Source organism: Silurus aristotelis (genome assembly GCF_946808225.1).
Source record: "Silurus aristotelis genome assembly, chromosome: 11".
Lineage (NCBI taxonomy): Eukaryota > Metazoa > Chordata > Actinopteri > Siluriformes > Siluridae > Silurus > Silurus aristotelis.
In genome coordinates, this window is record NC_139584.1 from 23,944,554 (window position 1) to 23,967,797 (window position 23,244).

Here is a 23,244-nt window from a genome sequence, read left to right on the forward strand (position 1 = left end):
TCCCCCCCAAAAAAACCTTTCCCTGCTTGATTGTCAATTCGAAGGAGTCTGCGGCGTTTTTTTCTCATCATCAGATACCCGAAAGCACAGAACAATATCGAACTTCCATCTGTCCGGCACGCACGCTATTTTTAGCAAGTCAATCTCTTGCTAGCTGACGCCATGTAAATACGCCTCATATGTGGAAACCGAAAGACAAGCTGCCACAGGAACCAATTAGACAAGCCGCTCTCTCTCCATGGCAGCAAGCAGTGTCTCGGTGCAGTTGTCAAGGCAACCGGCCTGTCTGCATGCCGTGGACGGAGTGGAAAATGCAAATGCTATTCCCAAACGTGGTCTGTCAGGACTCGTCACTCACTTTCAGACGATCCCGGGCTGTTTGTTAAGGCGCCGATCATTTGTGCTTAGCTGAAGCACTTCTTAAGTGGTGTGAATATCTTTTGGAAGACTTTTGTTAGTTGCTGTCCTGGCCTTGCAACGACTGACCATTTCTACTCAGAAAACAAAGGATAGCAAAAGGATAGCAGGGTGTTTATAAAAGTGTGTTCGTGTCAGGGAATGGAAATATTTTGCATCCATTGACAGCATTTCGATTACATATTTAACATATTTTCCATCAGCAGACTTTGATTGGTGTGAAGGTGTTAAATCATATTCTATAACCACAACTGGCAGTAATTCTGATCCCAGTTTCATATATTATGAAAATGGAACTCACCATAATGCAGAATCAGTGGGGGCTTAATTTATTGATGCATAGAAAAACTGCGACAAGTGCGGAAAATTGGCACAGGCAGAAATGGTCTTTTTGTATTGTATTGTATTGTATTTTTTATTTATTTATTTTTTTTTTTATAAAACTTCCTGTAGACCATGAAAGACAATAAATTGTGAGGCCCAGTACCAAATGATATAAGGCCCTGTACCAGTCAGCAGTGGATAAAGGGAAACTTTAGTGCCACAGCAAGACTTCCATACAATTGTTTGTAGTAACAGTTTGTGTTTGTTTATTTTTATTTATTTATTTATTTATTTAATATATTATGCAGTTCACAGTATATGTAATCCAGTATATTATCCAGTATACACCATACAGTATATGTAACACGGTATATTAAACATTATATGTAACATGTATAAGTATATGTAATAAGTATATGTATTGTATTTGCAAGTAGACTGTGTACAGTGGCTAATAATTTAGGTGTCTCCTAAACCTCTGTAAGGGCAAGTGTTCCACTTTAGTCCTTTTGAGCAAACGGTTTATAACAGTTCCTCACCCCCTCAGAGCTTTTTTTTTTTTTTTTTCTCCCTGAAATCATAAATGCAGCTGACCCAAAATAGCCTCACTTGCACTTTGGAGAGAGCGAAGAAAAAAAAAGGTTGGTTGGGAGATTCTGAAGTCACCATGACAACTAAAGTAACACCATGCAACAAGCAAGCCACTTTACTGAATTTTTAAAAAATGGGCTTGTTTGAGAGCAACAAATTTTAGCAGAATAGAAATTACATTTATTAAGCAGCAGCTATTCATTGTGAAATCAATTTTCAAGGCCTTCTTGGAAGTTAGTCTTTCTGGCTGATACGCTGGTATACTTTGTTGGTTTGAAACTCTAGGATGGAAATGTTTTTATTTAAGCCATATCTCAGACCACACATGACTATTCTTTTCTGAAAACTGTGCATGTCTTTTTCAGGTGCCAAAAAGTTGACCAACAAGGCAACGCTGTGGTATGTCCCCTTATCCCTCCAAAATGTGGACAAAATCATTGAAGTTCCCCCCATTGAGGTAAGACACTATTTTGTCCTCCTAGAACAAACAATAACTTACAGTAATGTACACTATATGGACAAACATTATAGGTCATCTGACTTTTTCAGCCATATGTGGTTCTTCCCTGAACTGTTACCACAAAGTTGGATGTGATAATAATTGTATAGAATATTTTTGCATGCGGTAACAAAGTCTTTCCCTTCATTTGACCCAGAAGACCCAAAATTGTTTTACCATAACAATGTCCCTGTGCACAAAGAAAGCTCCATGAAGAAAAGGTTTACATGGGTTGTAATGGAAGATCTTGAGTGGCCTGCTACAGAACTCTAAACTCAACTCTACTGAATACCTTTGGGATGATTTGGAATTTTTGTCAATATAGTGTATGCCTATCGCATGCATAAAAAACTCCTGGAATTCTAAGTCTGCAGTTAGTGCATTGTTTGCTAATAGACTTTCTGCATAGTGACTGTGAAAAGTCAGTGAATAAGTATAAATGAAAATAACAGTTTATCTCTGTATGGATAAAAACACAATGGAATATGTTTGACGGAAAAAACAAAACAATTGAGAAACAGTTCAGATATTATTTTACTAATTGGAGTGGCCAAAATTATAGTTCAAATGCATTGTTGTGATTTGTCCTCTTTGTACAAAAGACAGATATTTGGACATGTGATTCTTAGAATCATAGAACAATTTTTCATTTTTTATTTATTTATATAATTTACAGCAAGGACAACATGCTATGGCTAATAAATAATTATGATTATGAGTGTTAAACCAAAATTATATTGAAAATCTTATCTTAAGAATATTTGATGACAGCTGCATGAAGTAGCTTACAAGTAATTACATCTTCTGATCCCTTGGCTCGTTTCAGGAATACAATTTATTTACTTTTGATGTTTAGGAAACAGGTTCACACATAAGCATTAACTTTACATATCATGTAGGTTTGTGTTGGAAACATATTTTAATGTCGGGTAGGTAAGTTTATAACTGGTGTTGTTTAATCTGTAAGTAATGTGTGACTCAAAAACTTCAAAATTCAGGTATATATTTTTTGTATGATGAAACGGTTTGAAACATTCATTCATTATGTTTTTGTTGCGGATGTTGTGGTTCTACTTCTGTCTCCAGCCCTGTCCTGTGTTTTTTTGTTGTTGTTGCTTGTTGCTTGGTTTGTTGCTTGATAGTGCTCACCTTTTCTGTGTTTGACTGCTTAATTACTGTACAATCACAAATCTTATTGGGCAACTTATCTGTGTTTTGTTTCCAGAATGGGTATTTTATAAGTTAACTTATTTATACTTTGTTTTTAAACATATATCTTATACGTTTGTGATATTTGTTTGCTGTATCAAATTTATTGTTCAAAATGATTGATTCTTACATTCAAGATAAAGCACATACTGTAACAGGTTTACATACCAGGCATTTGCGTCCTGTGCCATTACACATTCATTTAGCATTAAGTGCTTGAACCAGGTCAGGGTTGTGGTGGATCTGGCGAGTATCCTGGGAACAGTGGGCAGGAATACAGCCATCTTTAATATTAAGAGCATCTGGTAGACAATTTTGTTTTTGAGCTGTCAGCATTGCACAGTCTGACTAAAGCATGAGTACAAGGTCACAGGAATCTCCAGGACACTTGCACTCAGCTTCTTAGTGACTGTTGGGGTGTATGAAGGGGGTTATGATGTGGTGATGGCATTATATAATGTGTTGTGAATAATGTTCATGACCTTCCTTTAGGAAATATTAGTTAATAATGAATTAGTTGTCTAATGTTAGGATGGTCGGTCGGTCGGTCGTTCTGTCTGTCTGTCTGTCTGTCTGTCTGTCTGTCTGTCTGTCTGTCTGTCTGTCTGTCTGTCTATCTATCTATCTATTTATCTATCTATCTATCTATCTATCTATCTATCTATCTATCTATCTATCTATCTATCTATCTATCTATCTATCTATCTATCTATCTATCTATCTATCTATCTATCTATCTATCTAATCATGGACTCATGTCAATCATTAACTGTAAAGCCAACTGATGCAACCAATTGTTCACTGGTAAATTCAGACTCGCAAACCAACATGCGCTCGCTGCCTCATGCATATATTGTGCAAATAATGTCATAATAATTTTACAAATTACAGTATACTACCCCATACTGATCACCACTCTTGGGTAGGTTAGGCAACGTGTTACCTTGGTAATAACTCACTGAGATCTGATTTTCCCATTATCTTATGCTTGATGTGAACCTAGTGTTCTTTATCTGCCTAATTTTATGCAAGTGGGTCTCGCTACATAGTTGCTGAATGGATAATTGTATAAATGTAAATATGTTTAAAAAAAAAAAAAAAAAAACTGGTTACTTAATATAGTTGTGCTTATATGATTCCACAACACCTTTTATTTTACAGCCTCATGGTCTAATCAAATGACCCATAGTCTGCTTCTATGTATATTTTTCAGTATTCCAGTCCAAAACAGGAAGAGCTGGGTAAGAAGAGGTACGAATCTCAGAAGATAGAACGAGTTGAAACAAAAGAAAGGAACGATGATATTATTACACCAGTTTCTCTTCCAGGTAAAACTTCTCTATTTTAATTAACCCATATATACATGCACATCATATATTCATTTGATGTGCCCTGATTATGTAGAGCATATATATATAATTTTAAAGCTAATTGCTAGGCCCACTGGCCTTGTCATTGCATTATGCTAGTTTTTTTTTTTTTGATCAGCACATAAATAGTCTTTAAAATGGTCATGTGAGGCAACTATGTTGATCATCCTACATAAGCGATAAATATTTCATAAGTGTCATGAAAGTAGTGGTTTTCCAAAACCGCCACAATTTTACAATCCACCTCAGATGCCTCTAAGGATCCTTGCTATGTTGTTGTATTTTTTTGTGAGTTTTACTTTTAAATGGTTGCACCAGATTATTTTTTTATACAATGAGCAACTGTGGACAATTGAGTGAATGTCTCAGTAATGCAAAGCACTTTTGAAAGGATGGCCGAACAAAACCCCAAAAATGATTTTGAATAGTTTCTTATAGCTGCTTATAGCTGATGGTTGACACTTTGAAGAAGAAAAAAAAACATTTACCAGGATGATTTTTCAATGTATTTTTTTTTTTTTTTTTTTTTTAAGGCAAAATTTTAGCTGGACAAATTAACTTATGTGATTAACCTAATAACTAATTTCTGTATTCTGTGTCTTTTTCTGATTGCATGCAGAAAGAAAGACAAAAGGTATATATCTGTGCTGTATCTGTATGTATCCCCCAAAAATTTAAATGACAAACCTTAATTGTAGTCAAGACTACTCTTTCCTTTTTTATTACTGCAAAGAGTTTGCTCGTGCAACTGCTAATGAGTTTTCAGCAGTGAACAAATTAGTTCATTTACTCTGGAACAGTATTCTATTTTGAGTAGTCTACTTTCTGCTGTACTGTTAAACAGCATATCTTTTGTTTCTGAAGATAAAATGTAATCTTTCCATTAGAAAAAATCATGTTCTAGTTGTAAAGGAAAAAAGGTTTTGGTGAGTTGTTCATTAACAGTGTGTGTATGTGTGTGTGCTCTCCAGATCCATTTACCGTTGGATTCAGCCAGTCTAGTCTCATCCACTTGATTGGTCCTTCTGATTGCACTCTGCATGGCTTTGTACATGGCGGTAAGGAACTCAACAGTTCTGACTACACAACATTTACCGGATGTGCTTTGAACACTAGCTGAATGTTTTAAGAAATCAGACGGATTCAGTCTCATCTGGTTTTTGTTGAGTGAGAAGTAGCTTGTTTACTGGAAATGGAAATAAGGAAACAGGGCACAACAGTGTAATACTGTGTGTGTGTGTGTGTGTGTGTGTGTGTGTGTGTGTGTGTGTGTGTGTGTGTGTGTGTCTCGATAAGGTGAAAGTATTGGATCGAGACCGTCATGTCATGGTCTATAACTTCTTTTGCAACTTGCACAGAGCGAGAAATCAAAACTGCTGACTTGAACAATTTACATAAACACGGCAGGATATACAGCGGCTCAGCTCGGCACACAAAGCAATCCTAATGAGAGAGAGAGAGAAAAAGAGAGAGAGAGAGAGAGAGAGAGAGAGAGAGAGAGAGAGAGAGAGAGAGAGAGAGAGTTGCTAAACGGAATCTAATGGTCAATATTTGTCTCCTAATTGGACAGATTTGCTTCTTAGTCATAGAAGACCTGAAAACCTGGATCAAGAGCCAGGCTTTGACTAATCTAATTAGCAGGACCTTAGTAGGATGGGAGAACACACATATACACACACACACACACACACACACACACACACATATGCTCTCTCTCTCTCTCTCTCTCTCTTGTCTCTCTGTCTCACTTGGTCCCCTGTGTATTCAAACAGAACAGTAAAGCATAAAAGAGAGATTTGGACTATATGACAACAGATGAATGCTGTTGGGATTGGAAAAGTGTGTGTCATGACTCAATCTTGAAACAAAATTAGTTTGCAAGAATAACAACTAAAGTGCATTGCTGTGTATTTCGGTTCAGATGTATATAAATAGATCATATAGCCTCTATATAGTCAGTTTATATATCAGCTAGATTGTACACACAGTTGATATGCATTTTAAAAATTTTATTGGCATCCAATAATACTGACACCCTTAGTAAATATGAGCAATGAACCCCCAAGACTGTGTCTTTAACCTTTAGATTTTTTTAACTAACTAATATTTTAACTAACTAATAATTGAAACTAAATTAACCTTTTGACACACACATACATAAATATAATATTATGACAGTTATTGAGCATCAATACCTTGTGCTGCCTCCCTTTGCCATAATAACAGCTTTGAGTCTTCTCATACAGTATAATGCCTGATGAGTTTGGAGAATATATGGCAAGGACTAGCAGGACCTTGATTTTATTGTCAGTAAAACATTTTTGTGTTTACCTTGATGTATGTTTTTGATCATTGTCCTGCTGGAAAATCCCACTATGGCCTATATTTGAGCTCATATATATATATATATATATATATATATATATATATATATATATATATATATATATATATATATATATATATATATATATATATATTTATTAATTTTTCTTCCATATTTGCCATTGCATTCAGGCTGTGCTACCCGATTTGAAAGCTATTTAAATGTATGGCATTTCGGCAGACTTACATTTATTCTATTCATACAACTTTGCAGCTATGGGGTTAAGGGCCTTGCTCAGGGGCCAAGAAGTGACAGCTTGGTGTTTGGTGTTGGTTTTGAGCTCACAATCTTCGAAATACAATTCAATGCTTTAACCACTAAGCCACCATGTCCCCACTTTTATTTACATCAATATCCACTGTTATAAGAGGTTGAATACTGCACACATTAGCAGGTGTTGATACATTTTCTGTGCTGACTGAGAAAAGCAGATATATTCAAAACAATGACATGTAGTCATGTGACACAGTCACTTAAAATTTAAAACATAGTGAACAAGTTTATAGTCTGTGGTTACCTGTGGCAACAACCTTCCCTCAAAATACAGTATGATAATTGTCAGTAGGGGTGTCCCCAAACTAAGGATTTACGAAGTGAAATTGTGGGCAGGTAAACAAGAAACAACTTTCTAATAAAGCGACCAAAACTGCCAGTCAAGCGGTAGACAAAACTGACCTTGCCTTTTTAATGTTTTTAAAGTTAAAAGGCAAAGTGGATCCAAATTCGTAAAACCATTGCTCATAAAATTTTAGGTTATTTTCACAAAATGTTTTTATCCATTTTCTTCTATATGTTTCTGTCATGTTTTGTACTATATGTTGTTCTTTAAGTAATTAAAAACATTCGCATTGGATCTTTGATTGGAACATAATCAGCCTTGTTTTACGTCAGACTGCGTCACAGCATACTGTCGGTTCATTTTCTGACTTATTGATAGCCAAAGCAGCAAAGACGGAGATCAGTTAAAACAAAGCTGCTTGCATTTTCTCTTTTGTGTGGTGTGGGAATAAATTGTTGTCTGCGTCTTTTTATGCTATTCCTCTTATCAAAGAATGTATTTGTGATGAAAAAAAAAACAGCTTTCCTGAAGGCTATACAGCGATCACATTTTAAAGCAAACTACATTGAGACCGACCGACAACCGGGGAAAAAAAAAATCATTATGGCTTTCAGTTATTTGGATTCTCATCCTCCTCGAAATAACTGTGAGAGAACAATGAGTGAACAAATGACTTGGGTATTGACACTTCAAGCTTTTTTATTATTATTAATCACACAGGCTTTTGTAGTTAGCATCGACCATCCAATTTCGAATTCTTTTGAAGTAAGTTTTGCTTTCCATTGCATATTCAGTCAGATACGGATTGACTCAGATACAGCTGGGTATGATTTGGGAGCAAGCAAAGTTTACATATGTATATTAAATACAACCGATTATGAGTTATGGAAAGGTGTAATGCTGTGAGGTCAAGTCTCTGATACTTATACGGATCAGGCATAACTTTATGGCCATAGCCTAATATTGTGTTGGTCCCCCTTTTGCTGCCAAAACAGTCCTGACTCGTCGAGCATTACAGCTTTAACTTCTTTAGCAGTTTTAGCTACAGGAGCTCGTCTGTTGGATCGGACCACACGGACCAGCCTTCGCTACTCACGTGCATCAATGAGCCTCGGCCACCCATGACCCTGTTGTCGGTTCACCACTGTTCCACTGGACCACTTTTGATATATTCTGAACACTGCAGACCAGGAACATCCCAAATGAGCTGCAGTTTTGGAGATGCTCTGACCCAGTCAACTAGACATCACAATTTGGCCCTCGTCAAACTCTCTCAAATCTTACGCTTGCCCATTTTTCCTGCTTTTAACACATCAACTTTGAGGACAAAATGTTGCTGCCTACTATATCCCACCCATTAACAAGTGCCACGATGAAGACATACTCAGTGCTTTTCATTTATCGGTCAAAATGTTGTAATGTCATAATGTTATGCCTGATTGGTGTATGCTTACGGTTCCTGACAAAAGTTTGGAAACACCTAGTCTTGAAAAAAATATCTGGGCTATAGTTTGAATGGAGCTTGATAGAGGCCACTTCACTTGACCGTCACACCTTCCTAAAACCCACACCGAGGTGAAAATCACACCAAGGCTTCATTAAAACAAACTACAATTCCCCAAACTACATGCATAGTCTCCAATGATGGAAATTACATCCACCAGATTTAAGCTCCCACCATCTTTATATACCTTCTCTCAGTTTGAATTCTATTATTTATACTTGGTATATATTTAGATGTTTGCATTCGTCACACTGTGCGAATTCTCTATACTAAAATTAGAATAGAAATACCAGTTAATTTTTCATGCAAGCTTTCTAAGGTAATTTTCTGTGAGCTATTGCGGCCATGCTAATTAGCGCTAACTAGTTTCCTTTAAGCATTTTTGAGTGACAGATTTCAGAGTTTGTTTCAGTACCACCCTCAGTCTCTCCGTTTTGGGTTGCTGTGGTGAGTGTGAAGTCTTGCTACTGTGAGACTTGCATATGCTGTGACAAATGTGTGGCATTTCTGTTACAGTTTGTGCCACACGTTCTCACCTTCACGCGGAGAGTCTCTCTGTTGTATTTTGAGCATAGCCTTGTTAACATCTTGAGTAAGCTCACAGAACAATTGTGCTTGCTGTAGGACGGTGAGAGTGGCGTGGGTTAGACTCAGCATCGGTGAATGATCCAAACAAAAACAATACAAGAGCTTTGATGTATTTATTTTTGTCATCTGTTGTACTTTGTTATGCTGTAATTATACATTTATTATGTTCTTTATCGCACATGTGGAAAAGTCCTATATGCTGAACGGTCCCATGAAATAACAAAGGGGATTTAGAGAACCGTAAATTTGGGTATGGGTAACTGTCATGGTGTTGATGATATTTAGTATGTTAAAACAGGCTATGCAAATCAAATGAATATTTGAATTGCCATGTACAAGAAGAGACTTCTTTATGTAGCTATGCTCCATTATGTTGCAATACTTAGTCTGGCCAGCTTTTTTTTTTTTCAGTTTTTGGTTTCATCAGGGGTTTTTACGTACAATACCCCCTGGTTCCTGATACTGAAAGATCCATTTAAACTGATTAATCCTCCTCCCACTTCCATCATTGACAGCATCACCATAAAAGGAAGCAAAATTGTCCATGTTCTCTGGGATGAAAAGGAAGGCCTACTCTCTTCCATGTCAATCAAATTGAAATTGATGCTAGCCAATCACAGGCATCTGTGAGCTCTTATATGTGTATATAAATTTTATTCATTTATTCCCAACAGTTTATTCTCTTTATTTTGTAGCATTTCTCTTGGATGCACTGCTTCCAGTACGTGTGGATGTGAATTTTTTTCAATCAGATTTCAGTCTCTATGTGCTGCCATGTCAAGCTAATCTGCCCAGGGCCTGCAAAGTTTGTACTGATGGCCTTTTTACCATAGAGAATATTATGAATGGGTCTGTTTCTTTAACCAATCAGATTTTAAATTCGCCTCACAGGGCAGCTCCCTGGCCTAGAATAACGTCAGCATTTTTCCGTCCTCTGATTGGTTGGTCAGAGGTAAACTGTTACAGCCAAGTTCGACTGGCAAAACATGTCTGTAGCGATCTGCACACATTAATACATCTGAGTTAGACTTTTTTATGCCTACGGAGAAAAATAAATTGATTTGGTCTCGGACATACGTAAAAATCCATTTGGAAGAAAAGCTAGACATCGTGAGGAGAGGTCGGCCAACCCCGAAGCTAGCTAGCTTGTCTCAGCCCGGGAAAGGGTTTGTTCACCACTCCCAGACCAGTGGTGCTTTTTTTCTGGTTCTTTTCCTAGTTTGTTCACTATGAATAAAACTAAAAAATCTGCACCTCAGATACTGACTTGCTCACCCCCTGGCAGCGTAGGACTTGCGGAAAACTGCCAAGATGCTCGCTTAAGTTGAATTCAGATAACTGGTTTTTTTTTTTTTTTCGTTGCTGTGTCAAATAGCTTAATGTAAAATGTTGACCATTTGAACCTGTGTGGAGAAAATGAGATAAACCAATTTGTACACATTAGACTGGTTACAATGTACTATAAAGAACAGGATTTCAACAGAACAACATCGGACAAGGAAAACTGAGTGTATTTATATTTATTGTGTTTATTTCTCAGAGCATCCTGCTCTAATCCTATACCCTTATCGCTTTGCTGTATACTGGGTATGTGTGCCTGTGGGTGGGTGTTTCTCTGTAAAAGCAATGGAGAAAATGAATGGCACAATTACACCAGCATGTTAGTGCTGTCAGAAAAGAGTAGCATCCCGGAGAGAAGAGATCATGGGCTGGATGCGTCAACCCACTTTCTCTTATCGTTGCTCCTTGCTTTTGAAGCCGTAAACGAAGTCGGTGCAAATCAATTGCGCTACTCCATTTTTTAACTTACTGAAGACAGGGCAAAGACAAATTGAGCTGTTTTGGAGAAATTGAATGAATCACTGGATGGAGGGCAGAAGCCTAATTGGATTTTAAGGCAGTGATGAAGTGAGGTTCGAAAACTTCATTATTGAAAAGTACATTTTGCATACATGGACTGTGAAAAGTTTGGAAACACCTAGTTTTTTTCTTTTTTAAGACTCGTCAATGGTCTGTTTGTTCATGTGCAACACACAAAAAGTGGACAGTGATTGACTGGAAGAAAGTTCTGTAGATACTGTAGATGAGTCCAAATGTTTGGGTCTAACAGAAAAACATGTAGGAAGAAAAACAATAGAGATGTGAATAGATTGCTTCAGGCAGGATTTATTTGTGAAAATAAAGTGTAACATTTGTACATTTATGTATTTGTATGGTCAAAGTAAATCTTCATGACGTTCAATTACCTAGTTTGTTGCATTTAAACGGAATAAACATGCATGTGCCTCTCATGTAAAAGGCTCGATGTATCCAACAGGCACTGTATTGTCTTTATTAGTTTTTGTCATTTTTTCAGGTAGGAGTATTCAGTCCTGGAGTAGACCCATACCTTTTCTAACGCTTGCCCACAAAATGAGCTCTGTGAAGATACGGTTTACATGGGTAAGATTTGAAGATCTTGAGTGGTCTGCTATAGAGTTTTAAGCTCAAAAACCCATTGAACATTTTGGGAATGAATGTAAACGCTGGCTGCACCCCAGGGTTCCACAATTTACATAAGTACCTGACTTTACTAACACCCTTGTGGTTGAATAAACATAAATGTCCTCAAGTACACTCCAAAAACTAGTGTAACATCTTCCCAGAAATATATAACAAATGGGGATTAATTGTAGAAGAAGTTTAGTTGCCACAAAAAGAAACGTTATTTTCAAGTGTCGAAATATTTGACTATCTTGTGTATATGTGTTTACCGCTTTCTACTTTTGGGGAAATAACAGCTTGCCACACTGATGAACTGTGCAGGGCACTCGGTTCTCTCCTGGAATATACCTAGATCTGTGACATTTAAACACAATAAGATTATTTATTTATTTATTTATTTATTTATTTATTTATTTATTTATTATAAGTATAATGTACATTACATTAATTTGTGTTCTAAGGAAGGAAACTGACTAATTGTTCAGTGCAATCGCTCCGAATATCGCTCTTGGGTTTGGTGTTATGGATTGAAAGGTTATGGATTATAGGCTATACACAGGCCAGAGCAGAGGAAAATGGCACATTTCCTCTTCTATGCCTTCTTAACCACTGCTGAGTCTATAGGCAAAGATGTCTGGCACACGTGTACCCATAGACACACAGTGTGTTTTGTTGTTGATTTTTTTTTTTCCATTCTATTCTTCACGCTGTTTCTTTCCCTCCTGCACAGTAAAAGATGAAAGTGGGAAGCAGAATAATGCTTTTCTAAAGGATCAGAAGGAGAAGGACGGGTCTTTAGGATTGTGTGTGTGTGTGTGTGGCTCTTGGCAGGATCGGAAATGAATGCGGCCACAGCGGTGCTTTCGCACCTCAGCGGAAAGGAAGGATCCTTGTCACCTCGTATCTCTCTGAATCATCTTTCCAATTCTTTTCCCCCTCCCCTCTCTCTTCATTTTGCTACCACTATCTTTCTTATTTGGACTGTTATGTCTGTCTGTCCTTCCTCTCCATTCTCTTTCGTTGTAGCAGGGTGAGAGTGAGTGTTTCTGTGGAAACTGCTGGCTGATTGCCAGGGAGGAAAACAGCATGCGAGTGGAAAAAAAAGCGAACAGCAAGATGGAAATCTGTTGCTTTAAACATTTAAGTTCAGTTCACATTTAAGACTTGTGGACGCGTTGTTTGTTTATTTATGCAGCATCAGGATTCCATGCCGCTATAAGCCAGCGGTGTAGCCAGGAATTCATTTCATGGTGGCAGGGCTAAAGTAATATGCTTAGTAATAGCATAGCGTGATCTGCACAATAAAATCTAGAAGAGCAAGACACACATGAATTTTGGCTGGATGTCAGGCATTTTGTATGATAAACAAATTTCACCATGTTAATATTGGTAATGGGTTTAGAAATTTAAATATCTTTATCACATTTGCACTGATTATAATTCAAATAGCATGCTGGTAAAAGTAGAAAAATAAAAGCCCACACTTTATAATCTCATCTGTGCCCCATTTTCTTTCAGTCGTTCATCATCTGTCGCTTATTCTTTCTGAGTTCAAGGAGAACTATAACATTTCTCTGATTAAAAGTGGGGGTGCACAGTTTTTTCTGGTTTTGTATTTTCCTGTTTGCTTTTTCACTCGGATTTATTCTGTCGCTGTGGAAAGAGAAAAAACGATGTGAGATGATTTGTCTCTTTGTGTTCAAAGAAGCATTAATGCTCTGCAACCATACATTATTGTGCAAAGGTTTGAAAAGCATCTGTAATTTCTTTTCCCTCTGAACACATTGATTTACTATTTAGACATTTGTGTATGCTGGGTATTTTTTTAAAAGGCTTTCAAGCTCATTACATAAACTTTTTCCTGTTATGTAGCTTTATGTTGTTTTATTTTGTTTTATGTAGCACCAGGGTTCTGGAGAACCGTTGTCTCATTTCACTGTGTACTGTGTCAGCTATAATTGGTTAGAATGGCAATAAAAGCTTCTTCTTGACTTTTTGACATTGAATAAATATTTTTAGGGAATGTAGTTGAGCAAAAGTTTCTATTATGTGGCTCAATGTATGGGCAGGAATTGCAGTTATTTTGTTCATTAAGCATCACAATGTGGAGAAATGTGAGTTTTAGACACAACAGTGTCTAAAGTTTACACCAGGGGCCCCCAAACCTTTTTCTGTAAGTGCCACATAATATTTCCTTTTTTTAATGGGAGGTCGGATCGGTGTTTACAGTAAATGACATGGGCCGGAGTGACTACCAGTATTATTGTGGAGATTTTATTATGATTTTAAATGCATTTATTATGCCTCCTAATGCTAGATTATTTTATTCGTTTGTTATGCACCATATCAACAAATGAGCATTACTCTTCAAAAGATATATAATAAAAAAAACAATATTACTATCATGAAATTTTTTTCATATTCATTGTTATTGAAATCAAAACATTTACTTTTGCATATGGTTGGTGGGTAACTATAATAAATAGTTAGCCTATGTTAAGAACTAGAGGTCAATCGATTGATTTTACCGATACCTATAGCTAGGTTGGATCGTACTTGCCGATAACCGATTAATCAACCAGTTTTTTTTTTTTAAATGGATACCTAATAAAAAACAAAGAAACATAACACTCTATGTAAGATAGTACTAAACTTTATTACAAAAAAAAGTACTGGATCATGAATATAATATGGCGCTCTCCATGCAGCACGCAGTCTCACGTGTAAAAAGAAATAGCACGTAGTATCAGGGATTCGCAATTCTTAATGAAAAGGGACCGGAAGCCGGAAAAAATATCGGTATGGGTTTTTGCAGATAGTTCCCGCGATCAACTATCGGTGCCATGACCTGTATAACTAGGGGAAACTAGGAAATTTAAGTTTGAAAGCCAGATATGATGTGAGTAAAACAGTTATTTAAAATAAAACTTAAAAAATTTGTCTCTGGCATTGTTCAAAGGGCTGTTCCAAATGTGTGGGCTGTGGTTTGGGGACCCCTGGTTTATAGTGAAAGTTCAGAGGAGAACTGTTAGACTTTGTTTAAGCTGGCAGGAGAAACGGACTCTTTACAACTGCGGTGAACTGAAAAGCATGACAGAATGCACAATATGTTGAACCTTGAGGCACAGGATCACAGAAATCAGAGTCTACAGTGGGCTCACACTCACTAACACTGGCCATTTGGAGATTGGAAGAAGAGCAGGTGTGTGTGGTTTGTGTGTGTGTGTTTGGACAGAGAGAGGTCCATTAAGCCTTAAACAGCTGCATAAATGCTTTAGGATTTTAGGGATTTCAAGGCATAGTTCTTTGGCTAAGTTCCTCTAGAAATAATTATAGGGCACAGGCAAGTTGCATCCATCATTATTACAAATGTGTGTTTGTTTATATGCAACTCAGACTTGGAATCTGTTTGCAAATATGGCACTGCTCCTGTAATCTGAAAATAGATGCAAAAGAAGTCCTTGCCAAAGCAACACACCGAAGCATTTTTTTGTCCTCTCGCAGCAATCGAGTCGTTGTTGGCGTACAACACGTCTTCGAAGCAAACAACCAAAAAAATAAGTAGTTTCATGTGTTCTTGTATGCAATGCTACTTTAAAAAAAAAAGAAACATTTTATTTTAATTATTCTTATTCCTTTTTATGAGATTCTGGAACCATGAAGACAACATGAAAATCGGCGTAAAATATCTGACTGGGTTTTTTTTTGTGACAATCTTCCAGCACCTGTTGCCATGGTAACGCTTCATTATGAAGCAGCTCGGTTCTTTTGATTATAGCGCTATGATTAAAACACTGGGGGAGAGACAGAGGGAGGGAGGGAGGGAAGGGGGGTGTTCTATTTTCAAGAGGGGAAGTAGATTTTATTTACGGGTCGTAAGTACTCCCTCTTTGGTCTGCGCTTTGAATTAACGCTGCCTGAAGTGGAGTGGGGGAGGAGGGGGGAGCTAGGGGGGGGAAGGGGTGTTTTAGACTAACTAGACGGAGAATGAGATACACTGCTGAACAATGACACAGTGCAGAGGAAGACTCTTTGTGTTATCTTAAATGGCCACTTTCGAGTTAGCGTATTGTGGGAGGACATTTGCGGGTAATTGTAATCGAGGATACGAGTGATGCCAATGAGCTGGGATGCTCTGGAGCTGGTGTTCTAATTGGAATCTGTGTGTGCAGTTCACTCTTTCAGTCCATTGCATCACTTTTTTCTTCACTGCACAGACAAGGCCCCCTTAAGCTACTGTGGCCTTGCCCAGACTCAGCATGGATCCTATTTTCAGCCCAAACACTGACCTTTGTAAACCTGTGTCGCAATGATGAATAAAATGAAGGGTTTTGAGCTATGTTGCATTGCAGTCAATATCCAGGCAGATTGTAGTAATAGTTTAATGTCATGTGCATTAGACTGTGTTTAAGTTGTTTGTTTGAGGAAAAAATGCTTCAGTAACCAGACACTGAAGACTTGCCATTTTCTTTCCCATCCCCAGGCAACTGATTTCTTGTTTGTTTAGAGGAGGTGAATGATTTATCAGTGATTTATAAGTTTCATTCCTCATATACTACAGCACTTTGACAACGCAAACATTTTTGCTTAGAAAACTCTAGAGGTGGACGAAGTACACAAACCATGTAGTTGAAGTAGAGATACAGTCGGTAAAATATGACTGCAGTAAAAGTAGAAGTGCTCCCTTTAATCTTTCACCTAAGTAAAAAAGTACAAAAGTATGTGCCTTCATATGTAGTATCCAAGTACTAGATTTATTATGGCTTTAATGTCCTATTATAATTTGTCAGAAGACTCTTACTTAATCAACTTTATGTGCATAAGACTCACATGGTACTCTCCAATACAAATTCTGCTTTTCAAACTACTAAAAAAAACAAATTACGCAAATAAGGCCACGGGTGCTGTGGCAAGTTAGAATCAGGAGTTTCTTCCATCATTTATTATTACTAATGTTTTGCTTGCTGTTGAACTGATGCTGAACTGTATGTTCGTGCTAGGTAAATACCACCAAGCGGCATTCTACTCTAGTAGTTTGCTATGTGCTTGACCAGTTAAGTTTTTATCCGCTGATAAATATAAAGAAACGACTGATTTCGCAAAATGTAGTTAAGTAAAAAGTCAGATATTTCACTTTTAAATATAGTGAAGTAAAAGTAAAAGTCTCCAGAATTGGAAATAGTTCAGTAAAGTACAAATATGCAGAAAAGCTACTTAAGTCCAGTAACGGATTACATTTACTTCGTTACTGTCCATCACTGGAAAACACTGCAACCTTCAGAACGTTCAGTTAGGTGAGCCTAAGCCGAATATGCCCATGGCTGAAGTAAGGAAAAATGCAAGGTTAACCCACAAAAGTCTGCTAGACCAGACAATATTTCTGGCAGAGTCCTCAGGGAATGTTCAAAACAGCTAATGGATGTCTTTACTGACGTCTTCGGCATCTCCCTGAGCAGCGACTTTGTTCCTACTTTCCTCAGGACAATGACCATCGTCCCTGTGCCGAAGAAGACTCCTGCCTAAGCCAATTGTCCCGTCGCGCTCACACCCATCATGATGAAGTGCTTCCAGAGGCTCATCATAAAGCACATCAAGACCCAGCTTCCCCCCCCACCGGACCCCATTCAGTTTGCGTATCGTCCAAACCGTCCACGGACGAGGCCATTTGCCACGGCCATACATTTGGCCCTCACCCACCTGGACAACAAGGACACATACCTACAAATGCTGTTTTTAGACTTTAGTTCAGCATTTAACACATCACTCCCTCAGCTCCTGATTGAGAAGCTGAGCCTACGAGTCAGCATACAGAGATTAATGGTGTGGAGCCAACAACCTGTCTCTGAACAATGACAAAACTAAAGAGATAATTGTTGACTTAAGGAAGGCACAGAGCGGCCATTCTTCACTAATCATCGAAGGATCCTCTGTGGAGCTCGTCAAGAGCACCAAATTGTTTGGTGTTCATCTGGCGATGGACTTCACTTGGTCACTTAACACCAGCTCTACTTCCTGAGAGGGCTGACAAAAGCCCATCTCCCTCCCTAACTCTAACTCTGTTTTTTTGATGTATTGCATGTTCTGAGACGCGTTTCTGCCCATCATAGCTGTACAGAGTGATTATTTAAACTACCCTTGCTTTCTGATCAGCTTCAACCTCATTGTTTTTTGTCCTAGGACAACACAGACCTGCCTCTTACAGGATGATTTTTGTTTTTTGCAACATTCTGTGTAAACTATGTGTTTTTTTTTGTCTTTGAAAACACCAGCAGAGTTCAAGAATCAGCAGAGGAAAAAAATCAAATTAGACCTTAGGAAAGAGCAACATTGCCACAACAATAAAATCAATGAGATCCCATACTTATATGTGAACATTAACTGAAGCTTTGAGCTATTATTTCATGACTTTATAAATTGCGCTGCTGCCACATGATTGGCTGATTAGATTGCATAAATGTGAAGGAATAAAAATGTTTTCCTTTGAAATTGGCCATATTAAAACTGGGACATACATATTAACATGTGATTTGAAGTACACATGGGTACTACTGTCACAGCTGCTGGTTGTAAATCAGTTACACCATCTGACCAATCAGAATAGAGAATTTACTAAATGAAGAGTTAGCTTTACAATAAAAAAAAACAAAAAAACAACTTCAGCCATGAATAACAGTCAGTGTGTCAGTCAAATGATAAAAATACCCCATAAGTGTCATGAGAGTGAGTCACCGAGAAACTTTTATTATACTCCATCTCAGGTGGCAAAAGGAAGACTGAAGAGGCATTTATAAATTTAATCACAATGTTCAACACCTGACCATTCCATCCCTCCTGGAAATGTGCCATCCTTATGAGCTGGCATATGTGAGCATTTGGTTGATTTATTTTTCAGTTTTGAGAGAAAAAAACATTTCAGACCATTGAAGCATGTGCAGGAGCGTCATTTCTCCCGAACGCAGAAACACTTAATGGAGCAAATGAGTTTAAAAAGAATTCGACCGAGCCAGTCCACTAATTACAGGTCAATTTCACTTTGCTTTACTACATTATAGGAATCCATAATGGATGAGTTTGGAGCGTTAAGTGTTCGTGTGCCTGCTAAATAGTGCTTGCGTGCTTTTATAGACATTAAGTGACTTAGCATTTTTGAATACTTATGAACAGGAGGAGCAGTAATGCTTGAGATTGTGTGAAAACATTTAAATTGCTTCAGTTTCTGCTAAATACTGTTTACAAAGAAGGTTATAATTACAAAATGTAGTGTATGAGATATGGCTAAAATCAATATAATTAAGGTAAACTCTCAGAATTATATGCAAACGACATTATTTAGACACTGGTCTAACATGGTCCAACACAAATATACATAGTGTCATGTACCATGCATCTTTTTTGCTTTGTTTTCAAAATGCTGCTGAAAGAACAGGACAGTTGATGACATTTTGTTGGGGGTTGTGAGGGTCATGGGTTTTATGCCAAACTGACCTAAAAATATTATCAGCCACCAAGGGTGAACAAAGTGCAATATAATGTACACCACTATTGAAATAGATATGGTGTAGTAAAAACAGGTATAGAAAAAAGGGATTTATAGAGCAGATACTTATTTCCCATGACGGTTGTAGTGCCCATTTTTGTGTAAATTTTCTGGGAAAATTTCTCTGACAACTGTCAGATATAACTGATGTATTGGACACAGTTGCACAGAAAAGAATCTCCTGAAAATTAAGAAATATAATATAATAAAGACTGGTGGTTCTTAAATCCCATTTGCCTATTGCAGGGCTACTCACTAGACGCATTATAGGACCATAACAACTATTTTTGCTTTTTTGAGCATCCCATTCCAAATTTAGTTGTTCTCTCATGTTATAATAACCACTCCACTCTTCTTTGAAGCCTTTGACTAGATTTTGAAATGTGGTTGTGGAGATTTGTGCTCATTCAGCCACAAGTGCATTAGAGAGGTCAGACACTGCTGTCCAGCGAGGAGGTCTGGTGTGCAGTCACCATTTTGGTTTACCCCAAAGGATTTCAGTTGGGCTGAGATCAAGGCTCTATGCAGGCCACTTAAGTTCTACCATTACACACCACATCAAGGCCTGGGGATCCATGAAATTACAGAGCAACAAAGGAGCTTTTGAGGATGGATTTGGACTGTAGTTAATGTCAAACGTTTGCTACAATGACTCAGGACTACAGGTTGTATTTGATCACTATCACTGCACACCTCAACAATGTGTAGCTGTAATAAAAGAACATTTGGTGCCACCTAGATGAGGATGGCTTCCCTCTTGAGTTCCTGACAAGGGACAAACTTACAATTATAAAGAACAATCCTATTCATTCTTTATTAACGCATTATCTGTGTAAGATTGCTTTGAGACAATGTCCATTGTTAAAAGCGCTATATAAATAAAAATTTATTGTATTGCAACTTTGGCAAAACATGTCTTTGTCAAGCTTGGTTTGGGCATTGCCTGTTATGCTGAAGCACATTTTGGGCCTCTCAATTCCAGAAGATCGAAATTGTAAGGCTACAGCATACAATATACAATTTTGTGCTTTTAACTTTGTGACAACAGTTTATGGAATATTATTTACAGATGATAGGGTCTACAGGTGTCTAGTCTGACAGTGTGATGGCCTATGACATATAGTCAAGTGGATAGTGGCTTTAAAATAAAATGTTTAAGGTTATGCCGTAAGCTTCTCGCAAGAGACTACCACCTGTTTTTGTCAGTCAATTTATTAGCTAATTTAGCAAATAAATTATATAGACATGATTGTGGACAACAGACCAAAATATTTTTATGTGCTTTTTGAATATTCCATTCCACATTTTGTCTGAATTTGCCGTTTAACCGTCACTATTCTGGGAAGATGTTCCATTCGATTTTGAGGTGTGGAGATTTGTGCTCATTCAGACACAAATGCATTAATAAAATACAGGTACTGATGTAGGGTAAGGAGGACTGGGGTGCAGTGTTTCACTTCCTTTTGAAGGTGTTCAGAAGAATGAAAGTCAGGGCTCTATAGCAGGCCACTCAAGATTTTCCACACCATCCCATGTAAACTATATATAAATAGAGCTTCCTTTGTGCACAGGGAACAGGTTCATCAGGCTTGCTTTGTCATGCTGCAACAGGTTCGAATCTAGTTCAAGGGAACGGAAATCTCAATTCTAGCTCATGCAAAAACATCCTGTGCAACTGTGTGCCTCTGACTTTGTGGTAATAGTAAGGACAGGAACTAAATATGGATTAAAAAATCAAGTGTCCCAGTACTTTTTTGTTCATAAAGTACAAGTGCCACTAGTTTAACAATATAAATATTATACAAATCATTAAAAAAGAACTATTTAAAAACTAAGCTGTGCAATTCAAATGTAACATTTTCTAACATGATGAAATGATGTGAAACTGAACAGGAATATTAAACCACAGCAAAGAGAAAACCTGTAAATGTGCACATTTCAGTCATCAGTCTGTCCTAATTAGTTCCTTCGTTCCGTCAGGATTCTGGTTGTGTATAAATGTAAAACAGTGCAACCAATACTTCTCTAGCATGAGCTTGGCAAAAAAGTACTAAATCTTCCCGAGCCGCTTTTTAGAACGAATCCTGGTGAATCAGGCGCGAAGTAAACATGACGGATGTGTTCTAAAAGAGCGCAGGTGGAAACGTCGCAGTCTCTCTGTTTCAATTTCGATGTGTCCTCATCCGTCTTTTTACAAGGCCTTCTCACCTTTCATTTGCTTGTTCCCATTTTTCACGCAACAGCATTTTGCCAGCACGCCGCCCGTGAGTCGGAGGCAAACTTTCACTAGAAATTGTCAAGAGACTCTTTGGGAGGTGGCTTTTGGGCTTTTTGGGTAACAGATCTAAATTGAAGGGATCACACTTCGAAATGAGACTCCTTGGGAACAGCTCACACTCATAATAAAGCGCTAGCATGCCTATACTTGTAAAGTATTGGGAGCTTTACAAAATGAGCAGTCACGAATCTGCAAAATGAAGGGCATTTGTGTATGAAAATACTGTGACTGTACTGAAATTATTATGACGTGAGCATAATTAGCTGGCACAAGAAAGTCAATAATTAGACTAGTTTCCTATTATTCCTGCACTTCAAATGATTTTTTTGTTATTCTTCCTTTGGCATTTAAAACATGGGCTCTCCGCTTCTTTACAGTTCAGAGATGTTATAAGTGAAGGATTGTGTTTTTATTTTGATATGTCTACATGACTGTGAGTGCGGATCTCCCTGCAAAATGCAAAAACTCATTTCAGGAAGGTGGTGACCCCCAGCAACTTTATCTCACCTCATTCCCCTTCTACCAAACCATTGTTTTCTGCTAAAAAGTAAAGTAAAGGTAATATTGTTAACCGTAATACTAATGTAATCTGGGTATTAATAATCTTGGGTATATACAGATCTGTACTATTATACTAGGGTATATACAGCTATGTACTTTTATATTGTTAGTCAGTTTAAAAAAAATAATTTTTAATAACTAAGTTTGGAGATGGCCTCATCATGTAAGACATCGGTAATGTAGAATTCTAGCAGCTAGCCAGCTAGTATAAATAATATTATCTCAAGTCAAGTCAAGTTTATTTCTATAGCGCTTTTCACAACAGACATTGTCTCAAAGCAGCTTTACAGAAATCAACAGTGAAGGTGAATGGGGTGCATTTATCCCTGATGAGCAGCCCTGACTGTGGCAAGGAAAAACTCCCTTAGATGTTATGAGGAAGAAACCTTGAGAGGAACCAGACTCAAAAGGGAAACTCATCCTCATTTGGGTGACATCAAGAGTTTGATCATAAATCTTTCAACAATACAGAACACTGGAGAGTGAGAACTAATATGATTACTGGAGTATAAGATTATAAGTAAATGTTCTTTCTACAGTCTTTGGTATAAAAGTTGGAGCTACTGAGCTCAACATTTGTGATCAATTATCTCTGCTTATAAATCATTGACACCTGTACTGTAAGCAAAACATTACTAGGCCTTTATTTATGACCCCTACTAAGCTACACCTACTTTTGATCCCTACTAACTGTATTTTCTTTTTTGGAAAACTCTAACTGCAATGGTATTACAGAACACTATAACATTGCTGAACTATACTGGTACACTGAGTTGATGGATGAACCAGAGAGGGAAAGAGAGGTCAGCTTTAAAACCCACCCAGAGAAAAAACTGATAAGTCAAGTTAGCAATCAGGAGACACTCATTCTTGCAACATCTTGCCACATACACTCTCGATCCCTTTAGAGCCTATCCATTATGGGAAATCCACCGGT

General features: G+C 37.5%; 1 protein-coding gene across 7 annotated transcripts in view; it reads left to right on the forward strand.

Moving 5' to 3' along the window:
* The window catches only part of acot7 (acyl-CoA thioesterase 7), a 71,054-nt gene that overhangs the window by 16,099 nt on the left and 31,711 nt on the right, over window positions 1-23,244 (forward strand). For 3 of the 7 annotated variants that reach the window (XM_083554693.1, XM_083554695.1, XM_083554696.1), the window contains exons 4-7: window positions 1,698-1,789; window positions 4,254-4,368; window positions 5,030-5,044; window positions 5,382-5,468. In XM_083554693.1, coding sequence (XP_083410819.1) covers window positions 1,698-1,789; window positions 4,254-4,368; window positions 5,030-5,044; window positions 5,382-5,468 — 309 coding nt within the window. The remainder of the gene's footprint in view (window positions 1-1,697; window positions 1,790-4,253; window positions 4,369-5,029; window positions 5,045-5,381; window positions 5,469-23,244) is intronic. The other 4 variants (XM_083554694.1, XM_083554697.1, XM_083554698.1 and 1 more) reach the window with 2 other exon arrangements.